This window comes from Leptonychotes weddellii, chromosome 7 (genome assembly GCF_054177405.1).
Source record: "Leptonychotes weddellii isolate Sample4059 chromosome 7, ASM5417740v2, whole genome shotgun sequence".
In the NCBI taxonomy this organism is placed as follows: Eukaryota; Metazoa; Chordata; class Mammalia; order Carnivora; family Phocidae; genus Leptonychotes; species Leptonychotes weddellii.
This window is the reverse complement of record NC_138375.1, coordinates 73,960,799-73,982,852: the sequence shown is the minus strand read 5'-3', so window position 1 is coordinate 73,982,852 and position 22,054 is coordinate 73,960,799. Positions and strand designations below refer to the sequence as shown.

Sequence of the window (22,054 nt, the reverse complement as noted above, 5' to 3'; positions counted from 1 at the left end):
AACTTTCTATTTCAGCTTTGAATATTTTGGGTGAAGAAATGACTATTCTCAATGCAGGATATAGATTAATACTGTCTGAATTTCAGCAAAATCTAGGGAAATGAAGTATTTTGTTAAAACAAGGAAAGAAATTTATGTTTTCCTAGTTTTTTTTTTCCCCCTTACCATAGGCTTCATTAGTTTTTAGGAACCAGTGTGGAATGGAATGATCTGTAATATCACCTCATTGTATATTTTTGTCCCTGTATTTCTTCGAGATACTAGTTGTTGAATCATCTGAAACCAGCCCCCTTCACATTATATTACCTGAAATTTATCCAGTTCTCTTCCTTTCTATTTGAGCAAAGGAACTAAGCAGGCGTTGAGGGTCATGCCTAGCTCACATTAGGCCTGGGTAGGTATTGCTACGTTTATTCCTCACGGCACTCTGAGAATTATCACCAGAGCAACTGAGAGCTGCTTTTTATCTCTGTAGGAAAGTAATGCTACCTAATTTTAATAATGATAAGCTGTTTTAATGCCCATTATTGATTATACGCTTGGGTAATTTTGCCACTTCAGTAGATTAAAAGCATAATCTTGCAAGTGAATTGTCAGGTACCTTCAATTATGCAAGAAGGTTAGGAGTTGTTTCCACATGTATTAAGTAGAACTTCAAGTAGACTATTACTAGAAGAAAAAATTATAATTTTATGATAGAAATGTATGGCAGCTAACAGTCATTTGCTTTTTAAAATTTTTCCTCAGAAAGATTCATTTTAACTTTGGCCACTTGCCAAGACAAACAGTGTATTGGAAACTTCCCAAGTGCCCTCTGATAAGCTCCAGTCAGCACTGTTTGAAATGTGCACATGAGACACTGAGAATGGGACAGTAAGAGTGACTTCGAAATACATAAAAAATGATTTGGGGGGGAAAAAGCTAACAAGAGACTGTATTTGCTTATAATTTGCATAGGAGGCCTTCCCCCCAAACATCATGTTAGTGTAACCTACTGAAAAGTTTTTCAAAAGGAGTATGAAACACATGAAAATATATGTTAAGAGAAAAGAAATAAAGAGTGATGTGGAGAATTATTTCTCCTTAGAATCTCTTGCTTTTGTCTCACAATTCCACCTGCCAACTCTTGCAGGCACCTGCCCGTGCCCCGCGCTGTGCAGAGGCTGGGTGTGGGCAGGCTAGTTGTGGGCCTTCGCTGAGGCTCAGCTGCTCTGCTGCTCTTTGTAGCCTCCTCAGCTCAAAAACCAAGGCCTCCCAAGGTCGGAAGCTGAGACAAGCAGGCATGGGTGGAAGCGGGCTCTAGCAACAGCTTCTCTGCCATGTGTGGGAGGAGAGGCAAGCGTAGCTTCTGGAGTTTGGGGAGGGAGCTCTAGGGTGCAGAAGGGAGCAGTGTTGTCTCCTCTGGAGGCAGGCTCGTCTGCAACCCTAGTTTATTTAGCCTCAGCTTTGCATTCCAACCAGCACGTATCCATAGGACAGTCACTTAATGCGTCTTGCTTTATGAAGTCTTATTTCCAGAGTGAAGAAGGTGAACCAGATAGCTTCTAAAAGGTCATTTTTCGTGTTAAGCTTGTTGAGGAGGTAGTGACCAGGACTGGAAAGACCTGGTTGGGATCTTGTGTGGGTGCATATTTACCATACTGGTGTGGTGGTGCTTTACCTTTCTGATCCTTTGTTTTCTTGCCTGTCACATGGGGATACTGATTTCTACCTGGTGGAGTGGTCATGAGGATCGGGGCGGTGCATGTAAGGGTATATATAAAGGCTTGATGGTACATATTCTAAATCTCTCTTGAATTAGGCAAGTTTCCTGTTTTCAGAGTAAAACAAAAAAAAAATTCTAAAAATTTCATTTTTGAAACTTGGAGAGTAATGCGAAGAAGGTATGACAAATGTAGGATTTTATTTTAGTGTATAATAAAAACAAAGATCTTTGATAATTTATGTTAAGGTTATTAGAAAACTTGGGCTTTCAAATTTTATTTCACTCTTAAGCATTTTCCTTTTAAAAAAAAAGTTTCTAAAACTGTAACAGCAGTTGAATTCTACAAAGGAAAGATACTTTAGGCCTTGACATTTTCAAAGAACATGTTTATCTTTTCACTAGAAAATTGATGCTTCCCCCCCTCTTTCATTCTTCAGCTTTATCTTATTGCTGGTTGGTATAAGAACACTGGATTGTTGGGGCGCCTGGGTGGCTCAGTCGGTCTGCCTCCCCCTCAGGTCCTGATCCCAGGATCCTGGGATCGAGCCCCGCATCGGGCTCCCTGCTCAGCGGGGAGCCTGCTTCTCCCTCTGCCTGCCGCTTCCCCTGATTGTGCTCTCTCTATCTCTCTGTCAAATAAATAAATAAAATCTTTAAAAAAACAAAACAAAACACTGGATTGTGTTCATTTGGCATATTTGATACAGTGTTTATCTATTTATATAGTTTATATACTATGTTGAAAAATGTGACTATACTGAGGTGTATTGCATTATGGTTTCACAATGGAACAGTTCATAATACCAAACAGTAGTTGGAAAAAGGTGAGAAACAGAATGATGATTTTCCAAACTGGCGGTATAATCATTTTCCAAATCAAATTAAAATCTTGAAACGGGTTTGACAGTACTTTCAGGTACTGGGTGTTTTCTTTGCTGGTCTTATAACTCTGTTGTAACTACATTATCAATGGAAAATTTCTGTTAAAATTCTAAGGTTACTGTGAGAGACGATGGACTCTGAAAAACAAACTGAGGGTTCTAGAGGGGAGGGGGTGGGAGGATGGGTTAGCCTGGTGATGGGTATTAAAGAGGGCACGTTCTGCACGGAGCATTGGATGTTATGCATAAACAATGAATCATGGAACACTACATCTAAAACGAATGATGTAATGTATGGTGATTAACATAACAATAAAATTTTTTTTAAAATGTAAAAAAAAAATTCTAAGGTTACTTATCAAATTCCTTCCCCATCTCCTGTCCATTTAGTATTTGGGGTCAATCAACCCAAATGAGAGCCTGTCTAGTTTGTTTAAGCCATGCTTCTGCTTTTCCTTTTCTTTTTTCAATAGTCCTACTTCAGATTTTAAAACCTTAGAATTACAAGCCCAACTGCATTACCTGTTTGGATTCTTTGTGAATTGATGTGTACAAAGGTAATGAGCATGTTTAATCATGGAAACTGGCTGTCCCCCTCAGTGGACACGGTTCCAGTGAGAGCCGGTGGCCCACTGGCAAAGGGGCAGGGAGGGGATGATGCCTGCTAGCAGGTGTGTGATGACTCACAGTATGTAGCCTCCCCTCCCTGCTCCTCTGGGAGGTGCATTTGTGCAAATCATAGCTCTAAGTGTTGAGCTCAGAGCTGGCAATGTTCGGCGTTGTTTGTGAATCCTAAGGGATTCGTGGCTTTGGAGGAAGTCACTGGGCTTAGGTGGAACTCTTCTTTTCTGAATCAGAAGATGTTTTGCTTGGATTTAAAGAAGCTGAAGAATCCAATCATTGTAAATATTTCTAAAAAGATTTTTAAAGACTTACTGATTTATTTGGGAGAGAGGGAGAGGGGGACAGAGGGAGAGAGAGTCTTTTAAGCAGACTCCATGCTGAGCGCAGAACCTGATGGAGGGCTCCATCTCAAGACACAGATCACGACCTGAGCTGAAACCGAGAGTTGGATGCTTAACTGACTGTGCCACCCAGGTGCCCCTCATCATAAAATATCTTAGAATATTTGACATAGCATAGAATATGTGCTCCTGAGAGGTCTGAGATTTTAGGGATGTATAGGTGAAGACTCTTGAGCAGAGCAGAGTGGTTTGGCTCATAGAGTTACTTTTTGGAAGGCTTCATCATTCACATTGGCTGTGTTGTCTTCCACCAAACTAAAAGCTTGACTGCTCCCAAGCAGGGTAGTTGCGTCTTTTTCATCTTTGTATGTTTGATATGTAACATAGCGATTAGCACATGGTGGGTGCTCAGTAACAATACGTCAAACTGATGTAGACTGAACTGAAGGCTAGCTGTGGATTCGTGGTTTCCTAAGGTGCTGGGAGTGTTGAGAACTGCTTCCCCACCCATGTGCCATCTGGTGCTGCCTTGGTGGGACGGCCCAGTAGCTGGGGAGCTTAGTGGGCTTTCGCTAGAGAGTCAGTTTAGTTTAATGAGCTTCAGAGAAGGGTACGGGCTGAGGGACCTTTAAAATTTAAAGTAGCTCTGGCTCTTCTGGAAGCAGCACTGTTCCCTGAGGAGGTAGTACACTGGAGAGACATCCAGGGACTAGGTTGTCCTCTCCCAAATTTTCCATAACTTCTGAAATGCTCCCCTTGGCTCCACACAGAAGTCCCTTGCCATACTTGTGGTAACACATGGATTGCTTAGGCCAAGGGATAGTTCACTTTCTACAGTTTCCTCTTTCTCATAAGGGGAAGCGTGGCCAGGACCTGTTCTTTGAGTGTGTCCAAGGATAATGGCAGTGTTTTCTTGGGAGGCACATGGGTAAGAATGGATGATGGTATTTCAAGCCAATTGCAGAGGATGCATGTTTCATTATAAAAACAGGAAGCAAAATATTTCATTTCAGTGTTTCTATCTTCATAAAATATAAACTGAGTAACATAATTGCCTGTCTTATAAATTGTCAGTTTCAAAATCAACTTTTGAACTCTGTTTTTCAGTTAAAAACTAAGAAGTTTCTGATTAATGCTGGTTATCTCCCCAAACTTTGCTTTCTGACATCAGCTTAGCTGTGCCTAACACAATACCACTCTAACTGACAGGGAGATTGCTAGAATAACAACTCTGCAAGTTTATGTAACTTAGCTTTTTGCTTTTAAACCTTGCAGGTACAACGGTGCCAGCCCACAGGGCCATCCTGGTGGCCCGTTGTGAAGTGATGGCAGCCATGTTTAATGGGAATTACATGGAAGCAAAGAGTGTTCTGATTCCAGTTTATGGTGTTTCCAAAGAGACTTTCTTGTCATTCTTAGAATACCTATACACAGACTCCTGTTGCCCAGGTGAGCAGTCTGAATATTAGATACTATCTTACAACTTTTATTTCCTTGTCACTCATTTTGATAAAGTGCTTTCTATGAAATTTGTTTTTCCTTAAGATTGATCAGAGTTGATATCATGGAATGTACTAGTCAGGTGAGGTGGTATTGGGACAACCATGAATTTTCAGTCAGTTCTCACATCCCAGGCAGCCCCAACAGTGTGGTGATTATGTGGACACCTAGGAATGGAGGTGTTTTGTGGTACCCAGTGACTAATTCTACAGACTGGAACATCCCTTCTATAAAGAGAAGAGGTTAGGGCAGCAGCTTTTATGGCTCTAACTTGTGATTGAGGCACTTTTAAGGACTTTGAATATTCTGAGACCCCTTGGTCATCTCTGTGGCTCAGAGAATGTGAGGGTTTTTTTTAAAGCCTTCTTCTGAATACCCCTAAAGTCATACCCTCCTTAAACTAACTTCTCCAAAAACCTTTCCTGAGATGTTTAGGATACCCAGCAGACTGGAGGATTTATATCCCTATTTACTGACTTAGGACTGTCTTTGACTAAAAACTAATCATCTTTGGCAGCTGTAGGTTGGAACAGACCTTGCAGGGTTTTTTTCTAGCTGGGGGTCTCCTTGGAGGAATTGTAAAATCCTTTCTACAGTCCTAGAGCTTTGGGATGCCGGCACGGAAGCCCCCTTAATTCATCTTCTTCCTCTGGCCACTAGATGGCTCCCACCACAAACACAAGTACCACAAACACAACTAGAATAAATCCCTGGCGGTTTACTTACTTAGTCAAGGAGGCCGAGACCTTGATTACAGGACCTGGCCAGGTATTCTAGCAAATATAAAAAGAAAACACACATTTCAGACCATCGCTCTCTTCAGATTTATTGCTTTCACTTTTAGATTAAGAACTTTTTCAACCTTTGTTATTAAAATTTCTTCAAGTTTTAAACAAGTCATGAGCCCTCTAGTGAAAGGTTTTAGAAGTTCAAAAAAAGAAAATTCCTTTTTTAACTGAATTAATTCTGGTCTTGCAGCCAGCTGTAGAGTATTTTGAGGCCAGTTACAGTTGCTACTGTCAGTGTTACAGATGGGCTTATTATATTTCCTTAATAAAAAGGAAAGCATAGATTCTCATCAGAATGTGTGTTATTGTTTATTTTATTATTTTAATATTGGCGAATTTGTATGTTAAATAAAAATTTTGACCCAGATTTGAATAATAAGAAAATTTAGTTTCTCAGTCATCCTCCCACTAATAAATTGAAGCTTCAAATTTTAGGTCTTCTCTTGCTAATTAGAAAAAATGCTCAGAGAAGCACTAATAACTATAGGACAAAGCACTTTAAAACTTGGTAAAAGGTGTGGGGAGAAAATGAATCAAAATTAATAATCAGAAAGTAGATCAGTACTAGAATGTTTGTATTGGGAAATCGCAGAAAGAAAGATGATCTATTCATTGTGTTAAGTATGGATCATACACAGTGTTCTTGGTTCCTAGCTACAAAACAATGCAAGAAATTTAAGGAGAACTTAGAAAGAGAATAACCTGAAAAATCACATCTAGGGAAGTTTAAAAAAAAACACAAACACACACACACACAAACAACCTGAGTGATTGCCAGGGGTTAAGGGAAGGTGGAAATGGGGTGTTATTGCTTAATGGGTATAGAGTTTCAGTTTGGGAAGAAGAAAAAAGTTCTGGAAATGGATGATGGTGATGGTTGCACCACAATGTGAATGTACCTTAATGCCACCGAACCGTACACTTTAAAGTAGTTAGTGATAAATTTTATGTTATGCTTGTTTTGCCACAATAAAAACAACAAACAAACCTGGGGACTAAAGAGAAGAAAAATTACAAGGATTTAGTTTAGCTAGCCTAAAGAATTACATAACAGCCTTAGAACTGATTATTTAAGGGCAATTGTAGAATTGCCTTCTCTGAAGAACTAAAAAAAACAACAATGAAAATATTCACTTTAGAGTGTGACGGCTTAAATTAATTCTTTTTAAAATGGCATAATAGGGGTGCCTATTTATAGGGGCTCCGTCGGTGGAGCGTGCAACTCTTGATCACAGGGTGGTGAGTTCGTGCCCCGTGTTGGGTGTCGAAATTTCTTAAAAATAAAACCTTTAAAAATAAGTAAATAAATAAAATGGCATACTAGTGTAGAGTGCAGACTCACTCCTTCTAGGCTTTTTCTCTGCATTCTGTTGTACACTGGGTGATATAGTCAGCCTTGTTTTATTGTTGTTGGTTTGCTTTTTGTTGTTGTTTTGTTTTAGATCATAAAAGAAACGGCTTTATTGTCCATTTGCTCTTATTTCCCTTCCTGCCTCAGCGGGCATTTTCCAGGCTATGTGTCTTCTGATCTGTGCTGAGATGTATCAGGTGTCCAGACTGCAGCACATCTGTGAGCTGTTCATCATCACGCAGCTGCAGAGCATGCCGAGCAGGGAGTTGGCATCTATGAACCTGGATATAGTTGACCTGCTCAAAAAAGCCAAGGTACTTGCCCCTGTGTATCTGGTTGTTTGATTAAAAAAAAGAAATTCTTCTAAAAATTATACTACTTTTAAAAAATTTCTATTTGTTGAGAGATACATTAGTGTTTGTCTCAGTTTGGAAGTTTGGCCAAATGAGGGTAAAGTGCCCTCACTGCAATTTCTGTGGCTAGATCATTTTGAAGCATCAGATTTTTGAGCAGTTTTTTTCCAAGGAGGTAGAATTTGCGGATAGGAAAGTTTTCACCCAAATGGTGGCCTTTATTGGAGTCATCTGAGTATGGTGCTTTATTACGCCATGTCGGCATTATAGGAAATAGAACTTAGGTTGAATTTCCCCAAAGCAGTCACATCTTAGGGTTCAAGAAGAATTGGTCCATGCATGCTAACAGAGATGGTTAGGCTAAACTCATTTATTTGTTCATTCATTCATCCTTTCACGTCATGGACGTGTTTTGAAGTTTCCCAGTTGTTTGTAGGAGGTATTGGTACTTCATTAATCCTTTCAAAGTGCCGTTTGTTGATATGTCTCATGTATATCCAGTATAAACATTTGAGTTGAGAATTACTACAGTACACCATACTTTCTGGCTTCTTAAGCTTAGGGCCTTTTTGTTTTTTAAGAATTGCATTGCTACACATTGTAGGGAACAGAGTTTACACGGTTAAGCTAATTGTGAATAACTGCAGTCACAGAGACCCTAGAATCTGAATCTCACAAAGGACCGGGCCGATCTATAAACTAGGTTTGCCGTCTTGAAGCCTGCTGGAACCTGCTTGCTGATGTTGTCCCAGTTAAAAATCTGTTATTTCCTCATTCCCCCTAAGAGGAACCAGGAAGTTTATCCAGACATGTCATCTTACCCTTGGTTATTCTACTGTTCCATCCTCTGCCCTATGACAGTTTTAAGGCTTGTGGCAGTCATGGAATATAATGGTCTATATTGAACTTGCCGTAAGCTGAAACTTCTAGGTCTTTTTCACAGGAATATATCTGATCCATCATTGGTAACCATCAGGACACTGTAAAATGTTATCTGGCATACAACATTTGGCTATCCCTATCACCTTTGATATCCAAAATTAGAAAAAGAGGACAACTTTGTCTTCAAGTTGCTAAAATGGAGCCACATAATGGGGCAAAGGAAAGACCGCTAAAAGCTTGCCTCCCCGTTGAGATGAATTCATAAAGCAATAATGTATATTTCTGGGCATAAGATTCAAGAATTCATTTGAAGCATCTAGGTCTTCTCTTACTGTCTCCTTAACTATTTTGGAGTTCATTTCTTTCATAATCAAGTGTTAAGACCATATATATTAAATTTTAAGGATAAAATTTAATTTAGAAAACTGAGTAACCTTCTGCACAGTGTTGGAGCTCAGAGCTGAAGCCACTCTCACAAGTGTAGGCAGCGTGCACACGAGGGCTAAGTCCTTTGCTAACACCACAAGGGTCTCTGGCCCAATGAGAGCAGTGTGATAGTAATTCTTGCTACAGGTAAAACCAAACCAAACCAACCCCTCCCCCACCCCCCCCGCCAAAACCTGAGTAACCTCGATCTCTCTAATGTATTTACACTGAGCTTGGGATAAATAGCTAACCTCTAGATTTAGTTTAAAATTTCTTTTTCATTCATTCTGGTATTTTTCACAACCTCTCTTCATTTTTGATGTATCATTTTCATACTCTTCTACCAAGTCTGTCATACTTTAAAAAAATGGTCACAATGGGGCGCCTGGGTGGCTCAGTCATTAAGCGTCTGCCTCCAGCTCAGGTCATGATCCCAGAGTCCTGGGATCGAGCCCCACATCAGGCTCCCTGCTCGGCGGGAAGCCTGCTTCTCTCTCTCTCCCACTGGCCCTGCTTGTGTTCCCTCTCTCGCTGTCTCTCTGTCAAATAAATAAAATCTTTAATAAAAAAAAATGGTCACAAGCTTTTCTTTCCTTATCTTGTCGTATCCTTTTAGTTCCTGCATCCGAGAATCTCCTGTCCGGTTGCAATGATGTTTTAGGTCGCACGCATGGACGTGTGCACACGTGCATGTCTTTTATGGTTGCGTCGTCAGCGGTTCTTCCTGACCTGTTTTCCCTGACTCTGTGCTTTCTGATTATGTAATTATCCTTATTTATTTCTCTTTAACTTTAAAAGTTTAAGACACCAGCCCTTTTTGAATTTTACTTTTTGTTTCTGAAGACTTTTCTGTTTTCTAGGATTAAGTCTCCATTTACCAGTTTTCCCTTATTCTATTCCTGGTGGTCCCTAATTTGGCAATTACAAATCCAAGATAACAGGATCATTTTCTTCACCAGTTCTCTTGGAAGTTTCTAGTTTGAGGCTTTAGTTCACCAGCCAGTTCATACTGTTGGTCAGAATTTAGTTAACCTTTCCTTCATTGTTTCTCTGACTTCTGGGAGGTGAAATTGTCTTTTAGCAGAATTAAACTTTGAGTAGCTTTTTGAATGATCAGAATTTCCAAACGCTCTGTTGTCATCTCTGGTAGCTTTGCATTGTTTATCAGGAAAGCATCCTTCATACCTTTGATATAGTTGAGCAGTTTGGTATTCTCTCACTTCTGCTTCCTCCTTCCCCTAACGTTTCTCCCTCAAGTTCATCTGTTTCCATCAAGTTGGACTTCTATCTTGCAGGAGAAGCTTTTTTCCCTCAATCAGATTAAGTTCTTTGAACTCTGGTAGACATCTTCTTATCTCTGCTCCCTTTTATACCCTAACTAGCCGAACTTTGGTGATTCCTCTGAAGTCCTGTTAACCATATTTAAGGTTTCAAACTCAATATCTTACTTATAAAAACTCAATATCTTACTTATAATCTGTGCATTAATATTTATTTGGCTGCTTCAGGCCACCAGTTTTGTTTCTGATCATCTCTTTGTGAGTTTCTGGGTGTTTTCTCCACCATTATTATTCTTCACAGAGCTATTAAATGCTATAACATTTTGTTTGTGGTATTTTCAAAGCCTTTCTTTTTTATTCTGTTGTTTATTTCAGCTTCAGCCTGCTTTGTCTTGGGTGCCTGGGTGGCACAGTCAGATAAGCATCCAATTCTTGGTTTCTGCTCAAGTTGTAATCTCGGGGTTGTGGGATTGAGCCCTGAGTCGCATCAGGCTCCATGCTCAGCGGGGAGTCTGCTTAAGGTTCTCTCCCTCTCCCTCTGCCCCTCCTACTCATGTGTGCACATGCGCATGCTCTCTCTCTCTGAAATAAATAACTTAATCATAAAACAAACAAACAAATAAATAAACCTGCTTTCTCAGGTTAGCACATATTCTTCCAAAAAAGTAGTTCTTACAGTGAACTGCTCTTTATCTTCGCTAAGAGCCTACAGTTATGATATCTTAAATCTTGGTCAAAAATAAAATTCTGCATTTTACCACGTTTTTGTAGCCAGCTATTCATTTCTTTGATCTTCCTTCTCCAAAAAGTCACAGCCCTTAGGCGATGTTTTCAACTTTTGTTTGTAGGTTATCTGCTTTGGGTTAGTCATCTGATAGTGCTGGTGGCTTCCGTTAAAATAGCTACACATTCTTGTTCTGTCTCTTTGAGATCGCTCACATCTATATGCTGAAAGTTAAGGTGAATAAAAATTGGTAAAATGTGATGTGGGATTTGATGAACCATAAAGTGTCTTACAATTCAAAAATTCTGATTTTGTATGATGAAAATCAAGGAACCTGTGGATTTACATGTGAAAATATTCCCACATTATAACTTTTTAAAAGAGCAATGCTTGAGTTTCTTCCTTAAGATGTGGGATTATAAATCTTTCTTTGATTTGGCATTACTTATTGCTTATATAATATTTTTGAGTTTCCTTAAAAGAGCTATATTTAGCTTAAAGGTGAACAGCCTAAATATCCATCAACAGATGAATGAATAAATAAAATAGGGTATATACATGCAGTGGAATATTACTCAGTCCTAAAAAGGAATGGCATTGTAATACATGCTGCAACATGGATGATACTTGAGGACATTATACTAAGTACAATAAACCAGACAGAGAAAGCATACCTATTGTATATGTCAGTGTCTGTGAGGTACCTGGAATAGTCAAATTCATAGAGAGAAACATAGAATAGTGGTTACCAGGGACTAGGGGTAGGGGCAAAAGGGGAGTTATTGTTTAATGAGTATAGAGTTTCAGTTTGGGATGATAAAAACATTCTGGAAATAGTGGGGATGGTTGCATAATAATGTGAATTTACTTAATGCCACTGGTACTCTTAAAGAAGGTTAAAATGGTAAATTTTATGTTATGTGTATTTTGACCACAATAATAACAAAAAGAACTATACTCATGTATCACAGTGGACTGCCAGCACATTACTGTAGTCTGAATTGAGTGCTTAGATGGATCGGTGAGCATCACTGGACTGGCACCAAGGTGAGGATGTCATGGCCATGGTGCTCTGAGTTTCCCTTCCATTAGCTTTTGAAATTCAAAATGAGAAACGTACTGGAAATTATAGTGAGTTGGATTACTACGTCCTAGTTAAAAGCATCCTTTTAACTACATCCTAGTTAAAAGCAACTGTTCAGACATAACCTTCTCATAGAAATACGTACACATTGAAACCCATCTCCTTAGATTGATGACATTTCCTCCACAAAATATTTTTCGGTTTGCTCCTCAGGTGAACTTGTTTAGATATGGCCACGTGTGTACCTCCGCTAACCATAATCTTATCTCTGCTACACAGATGTAAGTGCAATTAGTAAAGGCCGTGACCTTAGATTAAAAGCTTAAAGGAAATCCTTAAGAACCTCCAAGAGTCTCTGTTAACCACTGACGCGGCGTGCCGCTGTCCAAGACACTTAGCCACTCCAGCCCCGGTGGCTTGTTACTCATTTGATTTGGTTTCTTCACTGATATAATTTTTGTATTACATGTAAAGAATTCTCCCTTTTCCTTTCTGCTCTCAGAATAGGCAGAAGGCTGCATCATATATGGATGCCGTCAACATGGAGTCGGGCTCTCTGCGACTTGTCCCAGACCATTCTCTCCACCTATTCATCGTCTCGATGGTTATTATATACAACATTGTTTCACTTTCCACTTTTCTTGCAGTTTCACCACTCCGATTGCCTTTCAACCTGGCTACTTCATTTCATTGCCACTAACTACCTCATCTTCAGCCAAAAGCCTGAATTTCAGGATCTTTCAGGTAGATTGCCAATTACTGTTTTGAAAAGAAAACTTCGTTCTTTGTTCTTAGGTTGAAGACATAGTTTGTAGGAATAGTAGTTGTTAGGGCGCCTGGGTGGCTCAGTTGGTTAAGGAATAGTAGTTGTTAAAAAACAAAAAGTAAAAAAAAAAAGTCAGTGTAATACATTCATCTTAACTACACAGTGTGGTAATGGAGGATACTTTAACTTACAGTCACCTGGTTATAAAAACAGCTTGACCAGTGTTACACAAGAAGCTTTCTAATGATTGTTTTATAGCTCCCATCCATTTTTAAGTGCACCTTTTCTCTGAAGTAGAGAGATAAGGTGGCCTCAGGTGGCATTTGATTGTGATAAATGATACCTTGGTTTTTAACCACCTAAGTCAGAAGCAAAATTTAAACAGTACAGATTTAAACATTTTTTCTTGTGAAGGAATTGTAACTATCCTTTATTATTTATAATATGTAGTTCTGATATCTACATCTATTTAAGTCTATCTGTATAGTAATCCATTATATTACTTGGGAATTAACAGTTTTTTAATTGGTCAAAGAATGTTGCAAAACGTACTGAATAGAGAGTATACCTAATGTGATCTTTAAGGTAAATTGTCAAGATTAAAACCAATCAAAGTGTGAGCTCCTGAGTGCTGCATAAGAAGAAAGAAAATGAAAACAGAAGAGTCATCAGAGTAGACGGTCAGTTTAGATACGATGGTTTGCTCATGTTATCTAGCCTAGGTGCAGGGAATAATCCAGTTAAGTGGTTTTAAACTCTAAGCAGGGAGGTGTCCTTGGAGATACCTGCAGCTTTTCTGAGGTGTGGGCGGAGAGCGGGGAGCGGCTGAGGAAGAGGAGGGAAAGGAGAAGGGGAGGCTGGAGTTTGTAGATCTTGGACGCCCAGCCCTTTAACCAGAGTAGTTCCACTTTTATCTGTTTTATCTGCTGTTCTCCGTAAAATTTGACTTCTAAAAGATAATCTGCTGCTAAAATATTTGAAGATCTCTGGTTTCTTTCAGCTACTTGCACAGATAAGGAAACCAGGAAACCGTCTATTTCTGGCAGATAGATTCAGTTAGTTGACAAACATCGTATGCCTATTGGGAGCCTTCTTACATAGAGCTGAATTATTAGTGCAGTCGTAGTAAGGCAGAATATAGGTATTTCCTAACCATCTACTTTGTGCAAGAAGGAAACTAATTCCATTCATAAAGAGAAGGCATGCTTCTTGCTGTTAGGAGGGACATTCTAATACAGTCATTCTTTAAGAAATCAATTCAAAATGAAATGAGTGAACATTGTGATTCTAGAACTACCTTTGTGATGCTGCCTTAGGTCCCCTTCATTCGTATTTTCCATTTACTGTCTTGTATAGATGAATGCCACACATGGAGCACTAGTACAACCTTAGGAGAAAGGTGCTCTATAAATCCTTCGAATTATAAATTTTTATTTTATTACTTATACAATTGACTATAAAGTATGTTATGACCAACTGGCATAGTGAGAAGCAGGACTCCAGGATGTAATTTGAGAAGGCAGGTAAGAGGATGAGGCTGTGTCCTTGATTGTCTTCTGTTCCTTTGATGGGAACTAAAAAGGTATCATGAATGCTCCAATTCAGTGGTACCTGTTTATGTTCAGGACCTGCTGTCATGTGTCCTTGGGGGCAGAGAAAAAAGCCCCTGGTGGATAAAGGAGAATTAGATAGTCTAATTGAGTGGTCACAAACTGGGAATCTGTGGGTCGAAAGTAGCTGAATACAGTCTGCCAAGGGGTTTTATTTGGACCACACGGTATTACTTTTTTTTTAGTGTCACCATTTAAAAATTGTAACATGTCACATCTTAAAAATCCAAATTTCTGGCTTCTTTTGAAAAGTTGGAAGATCTGGCTGCCCTGGGCCCATCTTCCCACATGGCAGCAACCTGGAGCTGAGCAGTAGCTCAGCCCATTTACAGTAGCATGTCTCCTTCAGAATGTCCTGGTCACCTCTCCTCTCTGTTGTCTCACACTTGAACTGCCTCACATAGCCACTTGAAGTTGGAAGGGTTCTTGTCACAGTTTACAGCTCCCTTAAATAATTTCCCATTTTCAGTTTCAAACATTATCAAGTAATCATTGGAATTCTGTGAAGCGTTTTCTCTTGCCTGAGAATTCTTCTTCTTTAGGGGTGTTTAGAAACAGAAAAGTGAGACTAGACAAGATGTCATGTTAATGCTGACATTGATACAGCAGAAGTCAGTTAAGTAGCTCATTCAATGTTAGGTATATTTTATATGTTGGACTCTTTTAAACACAAATAGCAATGCATAGGAAAATAAGTTACCCTTGGCATTTATGGATTCATTATTCTCACAGTTTGATTTAGCTCAATATTATGTTACATAATATATATTGTGGAGTTTTTTGTCCTGTTTTGGTTTTTGCTGGCTGCCAGAGCTCATCTGTGATAACTTTTCTCTCTCTTTTTTTAAATCTTAACCAAAGGAGTAGTCTTATGTCATGTTTGTGTACTAATGAACCCTACAACTAACTTCCCTGAGCTGCTAGGTTGTTTCTTTTTGTACACGTCCTGCGGCCTGGATCATAACCTTATTAATCCGAATTGTAATATATGAGGTCAAATAGTAGATGGGGAAGTGGGAACTGACTTTGCAGAAGGAAATCTAAGTACCCGCAGAAGGGAATGCTGATGAGAAGCAAGCTGAGACACCCAGCAGAAAACCAAGAAGCCTTAGAAATCTGAGGGACCAGGTATTTCAGAAAGCAGAATGAGGCTACGGGCTGAAAGCAGTAGAATTAGTTAAAAGTTATGAAGAAGGGGGCGCCTGGGTGGCTCACTCAGTTGAGCATCTGACTCTGGGGTTTGGCTTGGGTCTTGGTCTTGGGGTGGAGCCCTACATCGGCTCTGCGCTCAGCAGGGGGTCTGCTTGAGATTCTCTCCCTCTCCCCCAGCTCACGTGCACTCTCTAAAATAAATAAATAAATAAATAAAATCTTTAAAAAAAAAAAAAAGAAAGTTATGAAAAAGCTTTTGCTGCACTCCATCCCACCCAGGCAGGCAACTCCTTCTTCATCATCGTAGGAGATGGGAGGTTTATTCCTGGCGAAATTAAACCAAAAAAGTTATAGAATCACAAACTCCAGGTATAGCTGAGATTGGTTGGGTTAAGGAGCTGAACTGAAGGGGCGCCTGGGTGGCTCAGTCGGTTAAGCATCTGCCTTCAGCTCAGGTCATGATCCCAGGGTCCTGGGATCCAGCCCCACATTAGGCTCCCTGCTCCACGGGGAGCCTGCTTCTCCCTCTCCCACTCCTCCTGCTTGTGTTCCCTCTCTCACTATCTCTCTCTCTGTCAAATAAGTAAAATCTTATTAAAAAAAAAAAGCTGAACTGAAAACATGAGGATCACGTGGAAGTGTACACGTTGTGTGGTAAGCTACCAGCTCCTCCTGGGTCCAGATTCTAGAATTCTGGCACTGGGCATCGCTGCCTTGACTCCCACACTCTGGGCATGAGATTGAAGCATCTTTCTCTGGCCCTGGAGAAAAAATATATAGATGCAATCATTTGGAAATTCTGTCAGTGAACCCAACAGATATCTGCTCAATTATTCCACTAGTCAGTAAGTCCTACCCATGACCATGTGATATCCAAACAGCTATCTACTATCTCACTCTTAAATGTAAGGGTATAACTGAGGATCTTCAGATATTTTAGGCAATATCTAACATGAAAGACAGATACCAAAACCAAAATAAAAACAGAAGAGAAAGAATAGAAAAAAACCTTTAAAAATCCTAAAATTAATATCCTCAGAGAATAAAAGATATAAATTCATAAAGCAGGAGAGAATGTTATTTAAAAAGAAACAATATTCACAAAGACAGAAAATAGAATGATGGTTGCCAGGGACTGGGGGTGACAGGGAAATAGGGAATTGTTAATGGGTATAGAGTTTTAATTTTGCAAGATGAGAAGAGTTCTGGAAATTGATTGCACCACAATGTGAATGTACATGATGATACTGAACTATATACTTAAAAATCGTTAAGATAGTAAATTTTATGTTATGTATGCTTTATCATAGTCTAGAAAACAATACAAAAACAAGGAGTTCTTGGAAATTACAAACATGATAGCAAAAAACAAAAACAAAACAACAACAACAAAAAACAAAACCCTAAATAAGAGTTGAAACAACTACATAAAAGTTGAAAGATAAAGATGAGGACATCTTCTAAAAAGTAAGACAAAAAGATAAAGAAAGAGGAGAGAAAGTTTTTTTAAAAAGTTTGGGGCTCAATCCAGGAGATGAAGTATCTGAGTAAAAGAAGTTAATACAAAATAAAACAGTGGAGAGGAAATTATCAAGGAAGTAATACAAGAAATTATCCTAGTCCTGAAGGACCCGAGTCTTAAGACTGAAAGGACCTGCTAGGCGCTCAGCGTTATGAGTGAACAAAGCCCATCCCTGGGACGTACAAGAACACCGACTATAAATAGAAAAATATGAAAGTTTTAAAAGAACACAGATTACTTGCCAAGAGCTATAAATCTGAATGGTAGAGGAGTGTTTAATAACCTTGGAAACTAGAATGCAGTGGAATTCTGTCTTCAACATTCTGAGGGAAGTTTTCCACCTAGAATTCTGTACTAAACCAAATTATCAATTATGTGTGAAGAGGATAAAGATGTTTCATCACAGGCAAGGTCTCAAAAATGATTCAGACGGTACCCTCTTTTTCAGAGAGCTAATAAAGTTTGTGCTTCACCAAAAATGGAAAATAAACTGAGTGAAGGGCCTGGAGTGCAAGAGTGGAGGGATCCAACACAGAAGCAGGAAGCAGGCCTAGAAAGCAGGAGGGTGCAGGGCTGTGAGGATAAGGGGCCAGCAGCTGCCACCAGAGTGGTTAGCTTGTCCGGTGACTGTGGCTGGGTGGAGACTTGAGAGAATAGACTTGAGAGGACCTGAAAGAGTTTGGGAGGCTGAGGTAGCTACAAAGAAAACTAAGTGAAAAACAAGTCTGTTATCTCCAAGAAAAGTCTTATTCGTAAGGAAAAACAAAAGAATATACGTAGTACTTGATGAAGCAGTGGACAAGACGTATATTGTTGCAAATCACATAATAATTTAAATCCTGATGACTGATTTTACCGAAAGTGTGTTAAACAGTTGTGGACGCATTGAGAGAAAGGTAGGGGATATGTAGCCGAACTCACATATCCTCTATTAAATAGGAAATCAGTAGTTAATATCTAAACTTGATCCAAAATAAAATATATGCAATTAACATTCTTTTTCTAAAAATTTTAGTGGAAGAACGCAGTTTTGTTGAAAAGCACAGATGGCCATCGAATATGTACTTGAAGCAGCTTGCGGAATACAGGAAGTATATTCACTCCCGGAAATGTCGTTGCTTAGTAATGTAACCCAGAGCTTTTATATGCATATGCTTTTTATTATTATTATGAAGAAGAATGGGATACCTCTGTGTTCCAGTAAAATTCTGTGACTGAAACCAATATGGGTGTTTAAAAAACTACCATACAGCTTAGTGTGTTTGTTAGTTCTCTGAAAAAAACTACTATTGTGATCTTAAAAGGGAACGAAATATACCGTAGGCTAAAACCAAGGCTTCACCATTCTAGTATGTAAAGCTGTCATACAGCTTCTTTTCCCCTTTAAAATGCCCAGTTGCTTTAGTGATATTAATACACCTCCCAGTTAAGTAATGTTTAAGTTAAAAAAAAAAAATCATGTAGTATTAATTAAAATTTTTCATTATGTCTGATTAATTGCTCTATTAAAATAAGGGCATTTTAAAGACCCAGTATGACTATTTCAATAATGAAAAATCTAGGGTAAAGCTGATCAATCTGAAATTTTAGGAATAGAAATTTGCATGGGATTTTGAGAGTGAAATGCCGCCTGATTTCACATCAGTGACAGTGTTTGGACCATCATGAAAAAGCTTTGTTTTTTATGTGGACAACCCAGCTGAGCCACTTTGTCTCTTCTGTGGGATTCTGACTGGGCAGGAAACCTGAACAGGGCTGGCTTCACAGCCGTTGCACCTGTCTCACCACCAGGGCCCCGTGCTTGGTTCGATGCTCTGCTGTTGCCATCTTGAAATTCTTAATAATGTTTAAAGAGAGGCCCTGCATTTTCACTTTGCACTGGGCCCCCCAAAGTATGTGTGTCTCCTAACAGGATATGTATTGTATTTTCTTGCTCAAACATCATTCTCTCTGAAAGCAAAAAAGAGGCACTGACATGGAGGGAAGAGAAGGAGGCTTGCTGGAGCGAAGAGATCACGTGGGGTTTCCCATTCTTGGGGACGTCTGTACCACGAGGGGTGGAGGGGGCTCTGCTGCCACCTTGGCGGGCAAGGGAGATACGCCTTGTGTTTACTCAGCTTTAAAACGCTCACGGTTCTGGCTCTATCACAGTTGAACAAATGCTTTCTTGCTCATTCTAAGACCGGGGTGTTGGTAAAAGCGACTGACCGGGGTGAATTTAAAACGCATTTATAAAAATGCTCGTAGGAAGAGATGCTTTCTAGAGAAATTGCAATCAGTGGCTTAAGAGTTTTTTTGTTTCATGCACTTACTAAGGTTAGGAGACCTGCGGCTTGAATTGTTTGAATTCTAAGGACCATAATGTTATTTAATGAGGAGTAGCATGAATCTTGTCCTTCAAGATAACCCAGTAAGTTAAGAGAAAGGTTAAAGACTCAGTACATAGAAAATGGTACTAGCATAGAATTATAGTTTCTCTTGTATCACATGTCAACAGAAATAATTAGGAGCTCACAAGCCGAGAGATGGAAAACGAGATTACTATTTATCGATAACATCATTTTCATCTGTAATTCAGTATTGGGATATATTTTTCTTTTAATTTCTAATGACTTCAAGGACACCAAGTTTTTTCAACTATTCAAAGGTTTGATTAAACAGTTTTATACCACAGTATTAGACATAATACTATACAGTTAGTCCTTGGATGTATATCAACACTGTTAGAGTAAAACAGTAAAAATGCCCTATATATATCTTCCAAGAAACCTGATTTTAATTAGATTATATCAATGAAGATTACTGGAATGCATTTTATGTTTTTTGTATTTTAATCACTTGAGTTAACTCTTGGCAAATCCCATTTGATAAGGATAAGCATTGTAAAGAATAAATACTATAGTAGATCTCTAGAAATTCATCACATATAAGATCTTTTAAAACACAGTAATAGCCGTATGTTCTTCCTAAGGTAGTCTTTCCCCTATGTGAATTACAGCACTTAAAATTCTAAATCAGTAACTTTTGATCTAGGAAATTGAAAAAAACATTAAGTTCTAAAGCAAAATATTTTCTTGAAAGTACTATTTCACATTTACATAGACCATAGATACTTTTGAGGTTGTTTCACCTGAGTGGAAGTTGAGTTTGGAAGCAGGTGCTCTGTGGGTGTTGAGCATGTAGATTTTATTACGAAAGTCCTTTACCACCTGTGTGAGTAACTCGAGCACACAGATGTTGTGGCTCTTCAGAGCTAGTCAGAACAGTAATCAAATTAGTTTTTAAACCTAGACTCTTCAGTACCTTTGAATTAACTCAATTTAAAATAACAAGAAATTTAAAAATACTTATAAACTATCTTGGAGAAATGAGTGCTCTTTTTGAGTTTTTTTTTTAATTGAAAGATTATTTCTAGATGAATGTATGCTTTGAGTTCATCTCTGCTTCAATATATTTACCAATCATTTTAATTAGAGAAGATACTGTGTGATAGAACTAAGGCCTTTTCTTTTTGGGCCAGGTTTTCACCTTATATAGCCCTTTGTATACTTCTGAGTGCTCTCTGTTCCTATTATAAGAGAGTAGGCTTATAAAATAGAAGTTTCAGTAACATAACTGAAATTCACCTTGTCCAGCCGGCATGGCAGCTTCACATTGGGCAGTGGCAGAAAACCGAACAGTTGGATAAATTGAACTTCCAAGACAGCTAAACTTTTCAATTGCAATTTTAAAAACTACACTACACTGACATAATTAGAAAAAAAATTTCCTCAAGAGTACTTTATTTTATTTAAAGCATCTGTTTAATTCAATCTTTAATAATTTTGCTAAGAAGGGTATGTGTGTATTTTAATATAGCCTGACCTGAATTTATATGTTTTTAGTTTTAGTATTTAACATTTTGTAACAAATAAACCTTTTTTAAAACAAGTTTAACACAGTGTCCTGCAATTATTTTACCTCGGATGTGGAAATGCTAGAATAAATTTGGGAATACTGCCTGTGTTTCTCAAGCATAACTATGTTTCACAGATAATTTCCATTACATGTAGGGTATGTAGAATATTGTTGATGTTGTAGATGCCTGTGATGAGATAAAGACATTTATATTACCTTGACCAGCTGGTACCAGAATTTCTCTTAACAAAATAACTGCCTTTATTTAGAAAAATGTTTTGATAATTATTTACCATGGAAGTGAGCCCCATGGGCTTGAGTGTTGGCTGAGGCCAAGACTTTTGAGAAGTAGGGAAGCCGCTCTGCGTAATAAAAGGTTAAGAAGTTGGAACTTTCCAACAAAATGGAAAGACAAGCTACTGAAGGGGAGAAAGTTCATGCAAAATCATTTATCTTATAATGGGTTAATATCCAAAATATGTAAAGAACTCATACATCTCTTAGCAACAAAGCAACACAATGTAATTGAAACATGGGCAGAGAATCTGAACAGAGATATTTTTCTAAAGAAGACATAGACATGGTCAACAGGCACATGAAAAGATGCTTAGCAGAGCCAGACATGCAAATCAAAACCACAATGAAGTATCACCTTACACCTGTTAGAATGGCTATTATCAAAAAGATGAGATAACGTGTTGGCGAGGATGTGGAGAAAAAGGAACCCTTGTGGAATGCTGGTGGAAACAGATTGGTGCAGCCACTATGGAAAACAGTGAAGAGGTTCCTCAAAAAATTAAAAATGAAACTACGATATGATCTAGCAGTTCCACATTTGGGTATTTATCTGAAAAAAAAATGAAAAAACTAACTTGAAAAGTTATCTGCACCTCCATGTTCATTGCAGCATTATTTACAATAGCCAAGACATGAAAACAACCTAAGTCTCAATCATTGGATGAAAAAGGGATAAGGCAAATGTGGTGTATATATACAATGGAGTATTATTCAGGTATAAAAAACTATGAAATCTTGCCATTTGTGACATGGATGGACCTTGAGGGCGTTACGTTAAGTGAAATAAGTCCAACTGAGAAGGACAAATACCATGTGAGCTCACTTACATGTGGAATCTTAAAACAACAGCAACAACAAAAGCCACCAGGCT

General features: G+C 38.6%; 1 protein-coding gene and 1 pseudogene across 1 annotated transcript in view; both read left to right on the top strand.

Moving 5' to 3' along the window:
• Positions 1 to 20,925, top strand: part of RHOBTB3 (Rho related BTB domain containing 3) — a 55,557-nt gene extending 34,632 nt beyond the window's left edge. The window contains exons 9-12 of the mRNA XM_081826539.1: positions 4,827 to 5,000; positions 7,338 to 7,504; positions 12,587 to 12,683; positions 18,005 to 20,925. Of these exons, the coding sequence (XP_081682665.1) occupies positions 4,827 to 5,000; positions 7,338 to 7,504; positions 12,587 to 12,683; positions 18,005 to 18,120 (554 nt within the window). The 3' untranslated portion in view covers positions 18,121 to 20,925. The remainder of the gene's footprint in view (positions 1 to 4,826; positions 5,001 to 7,337; positions 7,505 to 12,586; positions 12,684 to 18,004) is intronic.
• Positions 8,862 to 9,000, top strand: LOC115940933 (small nucleolar RNA SNORA62/SNORA6 family; annotated as a pseudogene).
• Positions 20,926 to 22,054: the final 1,129 nt, after the last annotated feature.